This window comes from Crocodylus porosus, unplaced genomic scaffold (genome assembly GCF_001723895.1).
Source record: "Crocodylus porosus isolate Cpor-Errol unplaced genomic scaffold, CroPor_comp1, whole genome shotgun sequence".
Classification (NCBI taxonomy): domain Eukaryota; kingdom Metazoa; phylum Chordata; order Crocodylia; family Crocodylidae; genus Crocodylus; species Crocodylus porosus.
Genome location: NW_017728950.1, coordinates 51,920,018 through 51,936,870, shown reverse-complemented (window position 1 = coordinate 51,936,870; position 16,853 = coordinate 51,920,018). Strand labels below are relative to the sequence as shown.

At 37.7% G+C, this 16,853-nt stretch overlaps 1 protein-coding gene across 9 annotated transcripts in view; it reads right to left on the bottom strand.

Moving 5' to 3' along the window:
- The window catches only part of NFIB (nuclear factor I B), a 228,935-nt gene that overhangs the window by 82,219 nt on the left and 129,863 nt on the right, over window positions 1-16,853 (bottom strand). For all 9 annotated transcript variants that reach the window (XM_019554804.1, XM_019554803.1, XM_019554805.1 and 6 more), the window contains exon 3: window positions 11,061-11,114. In XM_019554804.1, the coding sequence (XP_019410349.1) occupies window positions 11,061-11,114 (54 nt within the window). The remainder of the gene's footprint in view (window positions 1-11,060; window positions 11,115-16,853) is intronic.

The following is a 16,853-nucleotide window of genomic DNA, read 5'->3' as shown; positions in this document are numbered from 1 at the left end:
CACAGTCAACAGTCCCACCTAAACAAAGTACTTTTACATTTGGAAATGTTATCTGCATCCACTAGACTCAGAACCAGGAAGGCAAACCAATATTCCTGAACCCAGTACTCCCCTGATGTTCCATAAATACTCATCTCGGCTATCTTTCTATGGGGCTGATCTGAGGGACTGATACAGGAGAATAGCACATTATTATCTCACTGTTTATTTATGCTAGTGAAGTAGAAGTGGTTCATGTTGTGGGTATAAAGATAATGAGTTTAAGCGTGACTGATGACTCACGTGTGGTTAAAAAATGCTACATATAAAACTTCATATAAGGGACCTAAAGCAATTGCGAAGATTAGTTTTAGTATAAAACATATTGGGAAGAGGATTTGGATGTAGTATTAATCTCTTTCAGTCTTGCATTTTTGCTGGGGGGTTTTTGGCTAATAGGAGCTGTCCTGATAAGAACCATGTGTGACCAACTAACAAGTTTAGGACTGAATACTATGTGAGGGTTACCTGTCTCTGTGTCCAGAGCCTAACTTTGTAAGATCCAAAAAGGTTCCAACTTGATTTAATGAACCTATCTTTCTAGGAAGGAAGTTTCATTTTCAAATGCATACCAAGTGCTGCTGCTGAATTACAGAGCCCTCCCTGTCAATGGAAAAGGAGCTAGCAGGTTAGAAAATAGAATTTTTTCTTACATATCATTTTGTAGTTTTTGGCCAAAAATTACACTCTTCAATCCTCCTATTGAAATGTCCCAGGAGCGTCTCAGGTAGAGATCAAGTACCTCAGATTGTCATTCCCTCTACAGGACATTTCCCACAACACACTGCAGTTACCCCTTATGAAAAGAGGAAGATGAACATCACAGCAATTACAGAACCACTATGGGATCTTGATCAACAGAAGAGACCAGGGGAACATGACACCAAACTATAATTTGCACAGAACACTTTGGCATCACTTCTGAATCAAAAGATCTGTTTCTGTTCACTAAATTTTTCAGTGAAAAAAATTACATTTTTGTTTGTAAAAAAACAACTAAACCTCTCCCAATCCCAATCCACTGACTTGAAAAACACACACACATTTTCCACTAAAAAAAAAACTCTGATGTACTATTTTGACTAGCCCTATTTATACACTGAAGTCATACTCTGCTCAAGAGGGCTTCATAGTTTCTCCTACCTAATGAATGTTTGCTATTCCTTGCAGGAAATTAGTTTGGTCAACTACAGCTCCAGTTTCCACATTTCAGATTCTCTACCATGTTTTGCATTTGCTTTTAAGTTCTTTGGTGTCCAGACCACCCCCTACTATGTGACTATACAATAGTGTAAATACAGGTCTCAATCTTAGTTGGGTCATACAATAAGGGATCCTCTAACATGGGTCAAAATCACCTCAACTCCTAATACTATAGTAGTGTAACTTGCATTAGAGTGACCAGGAAAATTTAAAAATTAGAAGTCAGAACAAGAAACCAACTGCACCATTCATTCTTTACTTTCATGAAGTCCTATGTTCTAAGAACCCATCTTATGACTTTTTGGTCCCACAAATTCTGAACTGTTCATGGTGGCAATACTGGGAATTAGGCTGCACACAGAGTAGTTCCTCAAAAGGATTGCACAGAGCTCTGGCTCTACAAGCCCTTGAATAACTGAAACAGCATTGAGGGGTAGGAGAAGAGACTAATCTATCCCAGTAAAAGGCAATAGCAGATTACTTCCCTGTGGCAGTAAGGCAGGAGCCGGGAAATAACTGTGACACTGACATACATCATTCAGCACACAAGTGCAAGTCTGTTCCTTGAAATACATATTGGTGACCTATCTTTCCTAGCTAGCATGCTTTCTCTTCTGTAAGCTTTTTAAGCCCTGCCAAGGCAAACTAAAAATAATTATATGGGGGGGTATGTGTGCACGCTCTCTCGCTCTCTCTTTCTCACACACACACACACACACACACACACACACACACACGCACTTTGCCTGGCATTTATAAGGACAAGCAAGATAGATATAAACTATCCAAATCAATTTAGGGCGACACTGATATTTCTCCATCTAATATGACATAGATGGAGGCTATGGGGGCTAAAATATAAGAATACTAAACATTTTATGTTATGCGCCTTTTGCTAACTTGGGTTGGATACTTCATTCTGAGCATTATGTTCTCAGATGCAAGATTCCAATGGTGCCTTTGAGTACAGAAAAATAAACACAGTATGTTTAGTTCCGGCACCAGTAGAGTTTAGTGATTTTAACTAGTTAAGAAGTAAGTCCACAGTGAATATGTTATAGAACAGTTCTTGGCTTCCAGCTGTGAGGTAGAAAAATGTTTTGCGTTCTTAAACTGCTGTAATTTGTTGCAGAAGTAGGCACTGTAAACATGATAAAAGATAAGCCGTGAGATGCTATACGTAGCAGTTGAGCATTGTAGAACATGTGATTTTAATGATGTGAGACGCTGTTTTTCATCTGGGAATCCTGATCTCCCTACAGAATAACACATAATGTTCATATTTCCATTATTATCCTTTGTGTATAAAAAGATACACAGTAATAGTCTGTACAGTATGTTTTTTTAGATTAAATAATCCCTAATGCACAGTCTGCATTAAAATGTTAAAGATATTTAAATTAACATTCTTGTTATTAGTTTCTAAATTGCTCCAGTACAGAACCGAGGGCACTTTACAATACTTTATTACTGTAACACCTCCCCATTTCTCCTCAAAGAATTTGCTCTTTCATGTTGGCCATAGTAATACATGTCTTTGCTGTTTAAACTTAATACATGCATATACCATGGCCACCTATTGAATGCAATTTTGCTTGAGAGATAATGTACTCTGAGATACTTTTAATTATCACTATTACTTCATTTTTTTAACTCAACTCGGGGGAGAATAAGAATCTGCCTATCAGAAACTGAACTATGTAATTTGCTGTCAAGCATGGGTTAGTCAAAAGGGATGGTTTCATAGCTATGAACCAACTTGCTGGATTTTTTTTCTTTCCATTTAATATTTTTTACTTTTACAGAAGGTGTGGAACACCCAACTTCTCTTCTTACCTTGTTCTGTGTAGAAGATATTCCTAAGGAATAGTTTTTCCGAATTTAATACTACAATTATCAGACTAGTGCCATTATGGATAATGGGCAAAGGGCTAGCCTTAGAGGCCAAGTACAGACATTACACTTTTACCAGTATAAGCAATTGGAAATCTGTCTATAGCTGTAACAGAACAGAAGTTCAGCACACATAGACTAGTTTAAAAATGGTGGAACCTGGTCTAAGATTTGTCCCCTCCCCTCCCAACCCCTAAAAGGGCGAATGTGTGTTTTGTTCATTACCGATATAAACTATGCCACTTACAGAAAATTTCATATCTTAGATTGATTCTGCCTTAGGCTTTTTGACTATCTGTACCTAGTCAGACTGACCAATTCTAAGCAAGCTGTCCTAAGATATCTTTTAGGAGCTTTATCTAACACTGTAAAAACGCAATTTGTGTTCGAAGTGTTTATACTTCTTCCTTCATCTTCACATGCACCCAGGAGTTGCTATTATTTCAGCTTTAAAAATTTAAGCTTTAAAAATCAAAACATTTCTTCGACAAATCTATTGAAAACTCTTTCATTTTTGCACTACCCTGTAAGGTGCTGGCCTAGTTCTCAAGTTACTTAAAAGCTTAACTGTGACGTTTGGCTTTACAAATCTTTAACCAAACCTTTTAGTGTCTTTTGATTTGATTATACTTTTATGAATAGAAGGCCTGTTTATGCTCTGTTGTATATTGCCTAAGTCTAAAATTGCTTCCTGGTACCATGAAACGCCTTATTTTTTTATTAACATACTTCTGATTCTGAACCATTTATAAAGTACGATTAGGATGCAATCAATATTTTGATTAAATTAAATCATTAAAGTTTTTTTTTAATGATATATGGGTCTTTATATATTTTTGTTTTTCATAGCTTTAAAAAGAGAAAATACAAGCTAATATCATGAAAACTTCCTTGTAGTGAGAGAGTGTCAGCTACAGTGACTCTGAAGGGAAATGATGGAAGCCCCAGTCTTTGGGACAAGACATAAAAAGAGAAAGCATGTTTCAGGAAGACCAGCATGGATTCAGATAATAATTTAGATAGTCTAACTGGTCTTTCTATTTAACTCATGATTTTAAAAAGTATTTGGCTTTCATCACTTCTTTTGCAAGAGAATATCAAACTACTTTGCAAACAAAGAGCCAGCTTTTGTTACTCTGAACAGTATCTTACTTCACTAGATAGCCCCTTGATTTCAGTAGGATAACTGGTGAAAGTCAGTACTCTTCACAGTCTTTAAGGATGGTCCAAAGACTAACAGTGGTACAGAAATAGTAAGCAACTTAATATAACACATGGCCAGTTTCCAATCCTGATATTATTTAGTGTTTTTGAAGATGATATCATCAAAATTGTAACATAACATTAAGAAGTTTGTAAGACATCTGAACTTCTCAAGAGAGAGTTGGAGGCAGGGAAATTAGCCACATTGTGATGCAGATTTAAATAATGATGATGAACTAAGGACCTGTCTATATTACAGATATAACTGAGTCTGGGAATTTGGTTACAACATGGTTGCCCCTGACCTTACTACATGGTTAAGATTTTAACAGCAAATTGCAACTGTGTTGTAACCAGGTCAAGAGATAACCATGTTGTACTGTGAATCTCAATTAGATTGCATCTTAAGTGTAGTTGGGACCTAAAAAAGTGTCTGTTCTCATTAAAAATAAAATAATATCTTTTGTTTCTGTTAGTCAATGCTAACCAAAACAATGAAAATACTCTAATACGCTAGAGTAAATCGAAGAAGCAAAAACACTAGTTTAACTGACTGTGGACCACTGCCATCTATCAGATTAGTTGCTGTGAAGCCACAGCAATAACACAACAACAAACAAACTTATGCATATAGCATCTTCTGTCCTGAAGGACAAGTGTTTATAGTTAGAGCCAAATTTTTAAAATGGTTCAGCAGGACCTGGATGTTTAGAATATTAGAAAATGAGCCCATGGATTCATTGCTAAGCGAGGACTTACAGGTCTAACTTTGGATAGCTATTTTTGAAAATTTCTGCCTGTACATGTATAGGACTAAGAACCACCTCACCTACGATCGATATGTTGCCACATCTAGCACAAAAATAAGTAACAATTTTACAACATGCAGCAACACCACAGAAGAAATTAGGAAGTAAAGAATACTATAACCAACTGATAATACAGAAAGACTCTTAGCCAAGCAAACTGGGATTTAACCAGAATGCAAGGTCTAAAACTTCTGTTCCTTTGAAAGGTGCCAAAGTATCTAGGAAGACTGCAGCCTGTCAGACTTTCCCACTTCCAGCTGAACGCCCTTCCCCCCACTCACTTCCTTCCCATGAACACTAGCTCAATACTGACAAAATCAAAGGGTAGAATATCATCTCAACTTTTTGTCACATTCTGGGAAGGGACAGCTCCACAGAAAATCAAACCCTGATCACACCTAATGTTATTTTCCCTGAAGATCACAGTCTGAGGTACAGTCACAGGAATGCAAGAAAAAAACATTTTAACACATATGCATTTTAAAACACCCACTCCCAAATTGATAAAACCAAAATAAAAATGTATATTTGTTTCAATAGAATTTCTCCCAAATCCCAAAACTACTGCTATGGCATCATTACTTGTTCAAGAAAAGCTGCTTACAGTGATGAGGCAGGGGAGTTTTAGAATGAAACAGCACTCCAATTACTATTAATTAGGGGGTTAATTCTCCATCCACAAGAGGGTAACTTGCAATACAATAAAATAATGAAACCATCTGTGATCTAAGTTGCACAGAACTCAAGGAAATTCACTTATTACATTTTCAAAAGAGCATAAAGGTTGAGACCACCTGCTACTGTTTAAAGATTCATTTTGAAAGTACATGTTTAAACAATGAAATGACCAGTTGCTTTTTTACCAAAGACTAATATTGGAGAATTACTTGAAAATGTCTAGGGTCCAATCTGGGAGAACATATTCCCCAGGGATGCCAAATTCACAAAAGTGCTCAGAAAACCTCCAGTGCTGTACAGCCAGAAAGGATATTTGCACAAGCTGAAGTATAGCCGATTGGGAACTTCTTTAAAAAAATCTTTTTTTCCCTCCTCAAAAGATGCTGATTTGGTGAAACGTTTATTAGGAAAAGATTCTCAGACCCAAGATATAAGTTCTGGTAAAAATGAGAGCCACTGCAGAACAGCAAAAAGCCTAGTGGCTAGAGAAATCGACTACCCTCCTAACCTGCCTGATTCAAATCAGGTATAATCATGACAGGATGACTGTGGCAGGTGCCTTGGAAGGGCCGGCAGAGGGTGGGGGAAAAAGAATAAAATGTCTGATGCTGTATTCATATGATTGTGTTGATGATGGCAGCAACTAGAAATCACCACTGCCCCTGTGTGTGGCAGTGCCCTGGGCACCCAGCAATGTTGTTATACTCTGCAGATCAGAAGCTTGAATCTGGGTCTCCTGAGTAAGCCTCATGGCAGCCTCATGTGGGCTATTCTGGGATGGGTGTCGCTCAAGTTTTCCTGTTAAAAACATTCCAGTTTGCATTCTTAAATATCCACTGGCACAAGAACTTGACCCTGGGTCTGTCTTTGATTTGGATCAGTGCCCAAATCACCAACCTAATAAGGTCAATCTTTTTTTCTCCAGCCTAGTTAATATTTAAATACTCATATAAAGTGGCACAGGATTCATACAGACAAACAGGAAATTACTGTATCTCAGTGAGGGAATTCCCATCTATGACGCAGGAGATCCAACTCTAGTACTTTTTCTGCTTGAAATGGAGTAAGGACTTAAACTTGGGTCTATCAATTCCTTAATGACTACTCTCCCTCTTCCCCCCCCTCCCCCCACCCCTGTCTTGTTTTTTCAGAAGGTCACGGTTTTATCTCAATGCTGAACAAGACCAGTTCTCAAACATGGAACTATCTGCAACCCACCCCACCCCAACAAGTACTAATACACCTAGAAACTGTCATCCATTGCCAGCTTGTCCTAGGTTTCCCTATAGCTTCCATAGCAATTGACTCCTCAATATGTATACAGGCATACCTTGGAGATATTGCGGGTTCGGTTCCAGACCATCGCAATAAAGCGAGTCACATGAATTTTTTGGTTTCCCAGTGCATATAAAAGTTATGTTTACACTATACTGTAGTCTATCAAGTGTGCAATAGCATTATGTCTAAAAAACCAATGTACATACCTTAATTAAAAAATACTTTATTGCTAAAAAATGCGAAGTGAGCAAATGCTGTTGGAAAAATGGCGCCGATAGACTTGCTCGACGCAGGGTTGCCACAAACCTTCAATTTGTAAAAAACACACTATCTGCGAAGTGCAATAAAGCGAAGCGCAATAAAATGAGGTATGCCTGTATATGAGTCTACGTTTGATCGGACTTCAATATGGCTCAGAATTTAGAAGAAAGGAATACACTATTTTGCTTTTTTACTATATCAATACTGCTGGCTATTGTTTTATTTCTTTTAATTTAACATTTTTAAAACAACTCATAGCTCTGAATACCCTAGCAAAAATTAGACATATAATAATATTGATAACAGTATTCAAATGATTACTTTTGGCACACTGCAGACGTTAAAAAAAGCCAAGTAAAAAACTAGCAATTTACCTCAGGCACCAGAAAGTAATAAACAAAAAAGCCAGAGAAGTTTTTACTACAAAGTTAGCCAGCTTGGATATTATAATAAAACAGGGGAATTGTCATGGTTAGTCTTTATACCAACAGTTTGTAAACAGTCATAACTGTATTCAATGTTTTACACCCTTTAACAAATTCTTAATGAAAACTTAATGATTAATCATGTCTGTTCTCCATAATACATGCCTTCTCCCATATACTCCACCACTGGTTAGTATTTGGGTCACTTTTTCAAGGTTGTCAGAGGCTGCAGATGCAATACAGAGCTAGAAAGAGAGCATGGCCAGTTGTCTTAATAATGCTACAGACTACAGTGGGCTTTAGGCTGCAACACTATCCCTACAGAGATGGGACCTTTAAAATTAGGCTCACAAGGAGAAAAGCAAGTCTAATGTTTCTGCAGTGTATCAGATGAAAGGCAATGAAAAATAAAATTTGGAGGCAGATACCCCTGGATCCTGCTACAAAAACTATATGCCACTCCCACTGCAATCTACACAATCTTGAGCCTGTTTTATACTATCAAAACATATAGTGTATTTTTAGGAATTCAAGCAAGTGCACTTAATATTCTTTTGTTTGGCATGTGGTGTTGCACTCCCGCCTTGGTTAAGAAGGCAAATTACCAGACACCCCAAAGAATGCAGCAGTCTAGCCAAACCTAGAAATAACCACTCTTAACACCAACAGCCTTGCCAGCTACCACTCATTTTCCAACCTCCTTTTCCTTGGCAGAGTCATTAAGAAAGCAGTAGCATCCAAATGTTAGCAGCACCTATCCCTTGCCAATGTCCTGGCTCCTTCATACCCAGGCATCAGATCAAACATGACATAGGAATGGGCCTTCTGGCACTGCTGGTTGACCTGCTTGGACAGAAAACAAGCCTCTAAGCTAATATGCTTATGCCTTTACAACAGTGACTACAAGGTGCTGATAACACATGAGGTTTAATAAAGAGAGAAAAGAAGTCATTCTTGACAGGGAAATCCCAAAGTTCTCACTGTATTCCTGTTACTTTGCGCACCCCTATAACTCTGTCTTGCAGAGTCCTACTCCTCTCAATACTTTTGTCTCCTCTTTTAACTTCTACCTAAGACCACTTGGGAAAACCACGAGTTGCCAAAGGTTAAGTATTAACAAATGGAAAATAATACCCCAACCTAGTAAGAGGAAGGGTTTCAAGTGAGGCAAGACATAGCTTCCATTTTCTATCCTTTCCTGGCAGCAGATAAAAAGAGCTATTATGCCAACCATGGCTCTACAGCAGGAAGAGAGTGTTACGATCAAATTTCAGTCAAGCAGTTTCGCAGTGAAACCAACCACAGATTTCCCTCCTTGCCTTTTTACTTCCTGGACAGCTGTGATTCCTTAGATCAAGTGTCAAAGGGTACCTAATTTTGCCCCAAACTGGAGCAGAAATTGGGTAACCTACAGCACTTGTCTTCCTCCTGCCCTATACTACTTCTGACTGTGGCAACAAGGCTGCTTCCTGTTGCTGCTTCGAAAAGGAAGTTCACCACAGACTGTGAAAAGGCTTAGTGGTGGATTTATTCCTAAACGCTAAAAGAATGCAGATCTGTATCTCCCACAACATGAAAACAAGAGCCAACTCCATTCCCAATTTATTTAATGCCATTTAAAAAACAAAACAAAACAAAAAAAACATTAAGGGGCAGAACTTCCACTGGGTCCTGCACAGCCACAGGATCTGGCTCAGGTTTGATCCTGCAAACTTTACCAGATATCATGCTTATATTTGGATTTATTCTGGAACCTTCAAAATGGCTCATTAACATTTTAATAGTGACTAAACTAAAAGGTAAGGCCCAACATTTCAGTTTTGGCAAAAGTTGAACTATCTTCCAAGAAAGCAAAATGGAGGGCTTTGGAAGAACTTTCTAGGCTGTTGCATTTTGAATTTTTCTTCTTGCTGCCTGTGCTTTTTTAAAGGACTACATGATATAATTCCCATCATATCACAAGTAAAAAAAATTGAAAACAAGTCATGTAATCCACAAATTTGGAGGAAAACTATACTGAGGTTTCTTTAATGTAAAACAACAATAACTTCAGGAAGAAAATCAGACCAAAAATAGTGCCCCCAAAAGACATGCCATAGAGTTACTCATCTTCATATCTTTAAAAAGTATGTACAATCTACTTGTATTTTTACCATGTAAGTTATATAACCAATATGATTGTTTCACATTATATAACAAGCCAATGGGATTTCTCCTCTTTTTCATATTCACAAATACCAAACCTACAGTGGGGCATATTGTGACATGCTTGAAGAATATTTTTAATTACAGTGGGTAGTAAATCATTTTATGATTGCAAAGTAGATTGTTTCTTCTAATCTTTGAACAGGAAATATCTCTGCAGATTAACAGATCAGCCTTGTCCAATAAACTCTTGGTTAGTTTGATGCTATGATTCACCTATTTATTACAGAAATAATTACATGCAGTTAGCCTTAAATTCAATGCAGATAGAAACCATTTTTAAGTGCTAAAATGGGAGGATATGACACATTTTACTTGCAGAGTTACTCATTCATAATCCACTAAGGAAAAATGGTAATATAAGATACCCCTAATACATCTTGTTCATCTTAGCCTGTGAAAAATTACATCAACTTAAATTCACCAGCAAGTTTTCATATTTAAACCAAATCAACAAGATATCAGTAGATCTGTACTAGCTGGTTATATGAATGATTACATGAAATGATACAAATATAAAGAATGTTTGGTCTAAACAAGGTGGAACATAAACTTTTATTTTGATTCTCTCTTGCTTCGTTATTTTTAATGGTCCTTTAAAACAGTGGAGGAGTTGACAATTTTTATAAAAGTGAATATGTATACATTTAACAAAGTGAGCATAAAAAAAATTACAGGACAGAACAACCTTATACTCTTGGTCACAAATGAAAGAGAGAAAATTTCATTGTCCTTCATAAAATAACTGAAGTATGTGGAACCCTTTATCAGAGAAATGCAATTTAGGATGATGTCTACTGTTGTCTGCCTATCCCCCATTTATTCATTTTTAAGTAACAACAGAAAGAAAAAAATCCAGTGATTTTTTTTTTAAGAATCCTGATGAAACTGCAGTTGAGGCTTTTGCTGGTCCAGAAGAGCAAATATAGCCAAAACCTGTCCTGATTATATATACCTACCAGTGCAAAATAGTTTGCTGACCGTTTATGCTCTCTTTAACTATTAATAGTAGTATCTTTGTTCTCAAATAATGTTAGATTGCACATGTCCTGGAACTCATATTTACCTGGTGGATTCTTGGCAGGATCATTGTGGCTTGGACTTCCTGATTGTCCAGAATCTATAAAGAAATCAAAGAGATGTTTTATTAATTTGTTTTTAAAGTATCTCACAATCCTTAGGATTTTTAAACAAAAAGTTAAGTATTAGTTTTAACACTAAAGATCATTTCCCTGCCTTTTTACATAAGGCATTAATGTGCAAACATATATGCAACTGCATATATGTCATTTCATACAGTGTGTGTAAACCAATATTAATGGAAGAGCCACTGGATAGTAAGCAGGAAGAGAAGAAAAGGAAAACCCCAAGCATTATAAAAGAAGCAAGTTGTTATTATTTTGGGAGCAAATCAGAATGTCAAAGAAAGGTAATACAAAACTGGCTGAGGATGTGTCCTCCAGGCACTTGTCAGAGTCCAAACATTACTGCAGAAGTGAGAAAGGTATATTCTCCCATTCTCCCACATTTTCAACATTATAGCAGGTTTTATACATTCTGAAGCAGAAACATCAGAAACTGGACTAACTGGCCCCCCACAGTGGTCTGGTATGATCATTCCCGTTTTTCCTGTTCCTTCCTTTAAAGCAGCAGTTTTCAAACTGTGGGGTATGCCCCCCTGGGGAGGTGAGAAGGAACGCTGGGGGGTGGGGGAGAAGAAGAAGTTTGCAAGGAGCTGGTGCCACTGCAGCCGTGGGGGTGGGGGAAGGGAGGAACGCAGGGGCAGGAAGCCCATAGCAGGCTCTGCCAGCAGGCTGCTGCGTCTCCAGGAGGCTGGTGCGGTGGGCATGCAGCCTAGAGCTACATCAGGGCAAAGGCAGGAGGCACTGGAGCCACAGTGGGTGAAGCCTGCCACACTGAGTTAAGCCTAGCTGAGCTGAGCTGTAGCAGCTGCTAGAAAAAGCACCCTACGCCTGGCTGTGCTGCTCCTCTGGGGCAAGGGGGGTGGGGGTCATGAAGAAAATTGTAACTCGAAGCAGGGCTCAGCTCAAAAAAGTTTGAAAACCACTGTTTTAAAGCATTGACCATTGGCCACTACTGAAGGCAAAATGCTCCACTGATAACTAATGGTCTGATTTGAATTAGTACAACTCCTGTGCTTCTGTTCTTCCTGTACGTGCCATTGTGTAACAGAATAAATGAAACATACGACAACTGACAGAAAGAACCCTGCAGAAGTTACATCAAGGGGAGAATCCAATTTGATGTTAATATAGCTCATGCTAAACTCTTTTTCACTCCTACATCAATAAAGTCATATACCTTCCCTAGACACATATATAGGCATGGTATCTTATTAAGAGCTCTCTGTTCCACTACCAGAACATATTACTTACAAAATAAAACATGTACAGAAATCTTAAAGATGAGGAAAGTAAAAAACTAAAGACACCAGGTTTTGTTCCTTTTTGTTTAATTCAAGTTAAAGCCTTCTATGACTTTCATTTGTGCACATGCGGATCTAAAAAGCTGGTAGTATCATAATTGGAATAAGAATATATTTACCATTGGATGCAGCGCTGCCCAATGGATGCAGAGACCCAAATGTAAAAGGCAAAAGATTTATGCCATCTGAAGAGAAACCAGAGTATGGCATAAACCAAATGTATATGCCATAGGAACACAGAAATTGCTATACCAGAACAGATCTTGCCTTTGACAGTGGTTGAACAACCAACACAAGATCCTTGAGGAAAAAAACATACGTCTGCATCTAAATGTTAAATAATACATAAGGGGCAGCAGTAGGGGGAGGAATTTCTTTATGGAATTTCCACCAACAGGCAATCAAATATATCTTGAAAGAAGGTTGATGAACCTTAGAATTTCATCACAGCTAATGAAACATGGGTGCTAACATTTATATTTGGGGGAAGGAGGGTTAAATTCCCCTGCTCACCATTAGCCTATTTAGTACTCAGGACACTCTCCTCCATGCTACTAGGGACTGACTCCATCAGCATAGTAACAATACAGGAGATGACAGTCCACTTCAATTTTGTTCTGCCTTTCCAAATAAAATTATTAGTCTGGACAACTAATGGGAAGGACATTAAAAAAGATTTGTTTCCTCACTTGCCCACTCCTCATGTTGGACATCCCTTCTCCTACTTATCAGATGATATGGGATAGGCATGGGCTTTCAAACTAAAACCTTTTGCCCTACCCTATGTTTTAAAAACATGTAGGGCCTTTCTTGGCCACTTTATTTTTTTGGTTAGGCAGCTTCATTATTTCAAATGGAAACACCTCTTCTTATTCTAAAAGTAGACTAAAATAGCAACAACAGCAAAAGTAAAGAAGAGGAGCCTCAGTGAAACATCTTTTTGTTCCTCAATCCCTATCACATTTCCTCGTAAACACAGGGCTTAATGCAGTATGAGTAGCTAATAAATTAGCTTTTTCTCTGCCTCTACATAAGGCCTCATTAAAATTTGTTGCTAGTTGCTGTACACTTTGAAAGCATGGTTGGATACATATGACTCTACACTGGATCTACAATATTTGACAAAGAGCTGGTCTTACAGAAGAAAATATAAAGGCTGAGCTCCACAGAATCTGAAGAAGTGTAAAGATCTAACACGTGCTGAAGCTCTGAAAGATTCTAACTGCTATACCATGTGACCCAATTACCTGAAAAATACCATTAGAATATGTCATTAAAAAGTTCTGGGAGCTGCCTGAATTTTGTTGCCATGGACAATTGTTACATATAGGGCATGTCTACACATGCAATTAATGCACTTGAATTTTGTTTACAGAAAATTCAAGCTCTAATGTAGACACACGCTTATAGCACTAAATACACCCTTGTAACACTACAAAAAGTGAGTTTACCACCATGCAAACTGTTTGTAGCACTACCAAGATGGCAAAAGCTTTACAAAATAGTACCTCTTTCAAAGAGAAACTTCTCTGTTTTGTAATATTATGCATAATCCCTGTACAAGTACTGTAAGTTCAAGTGGATGTCCATTAAAATCTTCCTTATGTTAGAAAAAATAAAATGAAATTCCAGATAACCAATACAAAAGGAAATGGTTCCCTTATACTATAAAATCTGTATACAAATCTCTGTTAGCTTCCTGACACAGGATACTTCTGCATTCAGTCCCCAATGGAATAGAGAGTATGGCCTCAAAATTCTGTGGGTACCCATTTTCCTGACCAGCCAACCCCTTAATGTTTAGTAGCTTGGGACCCCTGAAGCTGCTTTGATCAAAGCTGCTCCTAGAACCTCTTCTAACTCTCCTAAAAAACTGCTGGGTACCATGAACACCACACATGCCCCCCATTTAGCCCTGTCACCAGGCAGCTCTCCTTGATTTAAGATTGATGAACGGTCCTCTGCAAGGTCCCTGGGGAACAACTAAGTACAGAAGTAGTGTGATATCAGTGAGGGAATCAGGAGCTTTTTCAAAAGTTTGTATTTTTCCATGTCTCACCAATGGAAAAAGCCCACATGAAAGAAGTATTAATGTTCAGCATTAACGTGTTAGTTCTCCATATATACATAGAACTAGTTCTATGCATGTTATCTGTTGATAAGACAACTTCTACAATCTTTAATTAAGCTCAAAGATAGGCTTCTTTAACATCTTGATTGAATGATAAAAAAAGTGTTTAGGCAAGGAGGAATTAGACTGTTCAGTAATGTCACTGAAGAGAAATTGGTTTCCTGAATAATCCAATAACATGATACACAGTATTGTTCTTTATAAGTAACAAAAGAAGCCATTATAACTGATTAATAATAATTATTGCAGGTTCCTTTTGTCTGCTGTATTCCTGGCTGTAGTTTTAAGTGTTTGGAAGGCTTCCTGAACTGACTAAAATATTTTTGAAGTAGGGCTCTAAATGTCAGTGTAGTTCTTCTTTTGTCTTATACTCACTCATTCCATAAGACACTTTAGATCCACTTTGCAAAATATACATAAAATGAATCAATGTAGTGCTACAAGTCTTTTCTTAAGAGCCGGATTATGAACTTCTTGCTCCCAGAAGTGAAAGCACACACATATAGTGTCCACTATCTAGCTTTAAGTCAAATGTTGTTTTAATATCTATTCTCATTTTCTGAAAAAATGCTCTATGATCTTTTAAATTAATATTAACACAGAGGATTAATGGTTTTACACAGTAATGGTGGAGGGTAAAAGCACTGCAGATGTGTGGCTAAATGAGGTGTTAATTGGGTGGCAGATGCCCATAAATATAAAGTGCATACCGTGCAGGTAGGGGTTCACAGAGATTTTACACTGAAACAATGCTTCACTTGGAGCCCTACCTGAAAATAACCTTCAAAATCTCCTGCTGTTCCCATTCACTAACTCATACACAGAAAGAGGCAAGGTTCTTTTCAGTTCTTGCAGTGCTATTCACCTTTACACCTACTCTGTCACACTTCTGCTAATATGGAAATTTTCAGTCTACACACTTTTTATTAAAAAAAAATTTCTAAAGTGCCAATAGTATAAAATTATAAAGAAATGTCTCCAATCCGAGGGTAAAGGTGGTTAACTCAAAAAAAAAGTGTAAAAAAGATATTACTTTTTTATTAGTGATTCTTTATTCTTTCGCAGTGTTTTCACCATTAAATTCTATAAATGCCATATTTACTCATATATAAGACAACCCTGATTATAATATGACCCCTCAAGAAATTAGATTTTATATATGGAAAATTTATAAATTTGTCCAAGTATAGACTCTAATTATTGGAGATCTGTCCCCCTGCTACCGCTATAGCAGAGAACATACATCTGGGGGGTCGGGTAGCCACTTTGCTCTCTGCTTCCCCCCAGCATTTGCCCCCAGCAGCCCCTTCCATCCCTTACTGTCAGACCCTGCTCTATCTGAGCACATGAAAGTAAGGAGCAAATCTGAAAAAACTGATTTTGAAAAAAACATAGCTGCAGTCATTGGCATGTAGTACCCATAGACTTAGTTCATCCAGAATTGATACATTTTACCTTTTCTGAAACAGCTACAACTTTTAGTACAGGTATTCCATAAACAGTTTTTTAAGTAGAACTTTGGCACCTACTTATATACAGTACAAACTTTCTTCTTTTTTATATAATGCAAACTTTTTTTGGAAAAATATTCATTTCTATATATAAAATATAGTTATAAATAATATATATGTAGAGAGAATATATATATATATATTATATAATATACAGACATAAAACTGTAGCTCTAACAACCTGTCATGTGACCATTGTGATTCACTTGACAAACCAAAAACCCACTTTAACAGTTGAACTATTTTAGTCCCGTTACAAAGTTCACACCGTGCTTCCTTGCACCCCCACACCCATCACCATTCCAGTGCTTTGACTCGTCGTCGTATTCGTCGTCACTGCTGTTCTCATCATTGTTGTCTTTGGAGGGTTTGCCCCTGCAAAGTCTATGCCAGTCCCCTCTTTACCATATGATATCTGCCATCTCTTTCCTGTCATGCTCTTGTCTTCCTGTTGTACCAGTATATTTCACTCAGTCCCATTTTAATACAGTCTTTGATTGTGGGGTCTGAGTGCCTGCTTGTGAGTAAGTTCATGGCCTTCCCTGGGGCATACCAGAGGCAGGAGATGAACGTGAAGTGAGTTGTTGGGGCCCCTTGCTGTTTGGTGAAGTGCCCGTAGAGGACCGCTTCTCTGGTCAGGATTCTAAAACCTGTCACCACCAGGAGGAGCGGGTATATGGGCAGTCTGATGTATGCAAGTCCCAGAACTGGGTGTTCTCATCATGAGTCCTGGGAACCTCCAAAAAGTATATGCAGATGAAACATAGGGCA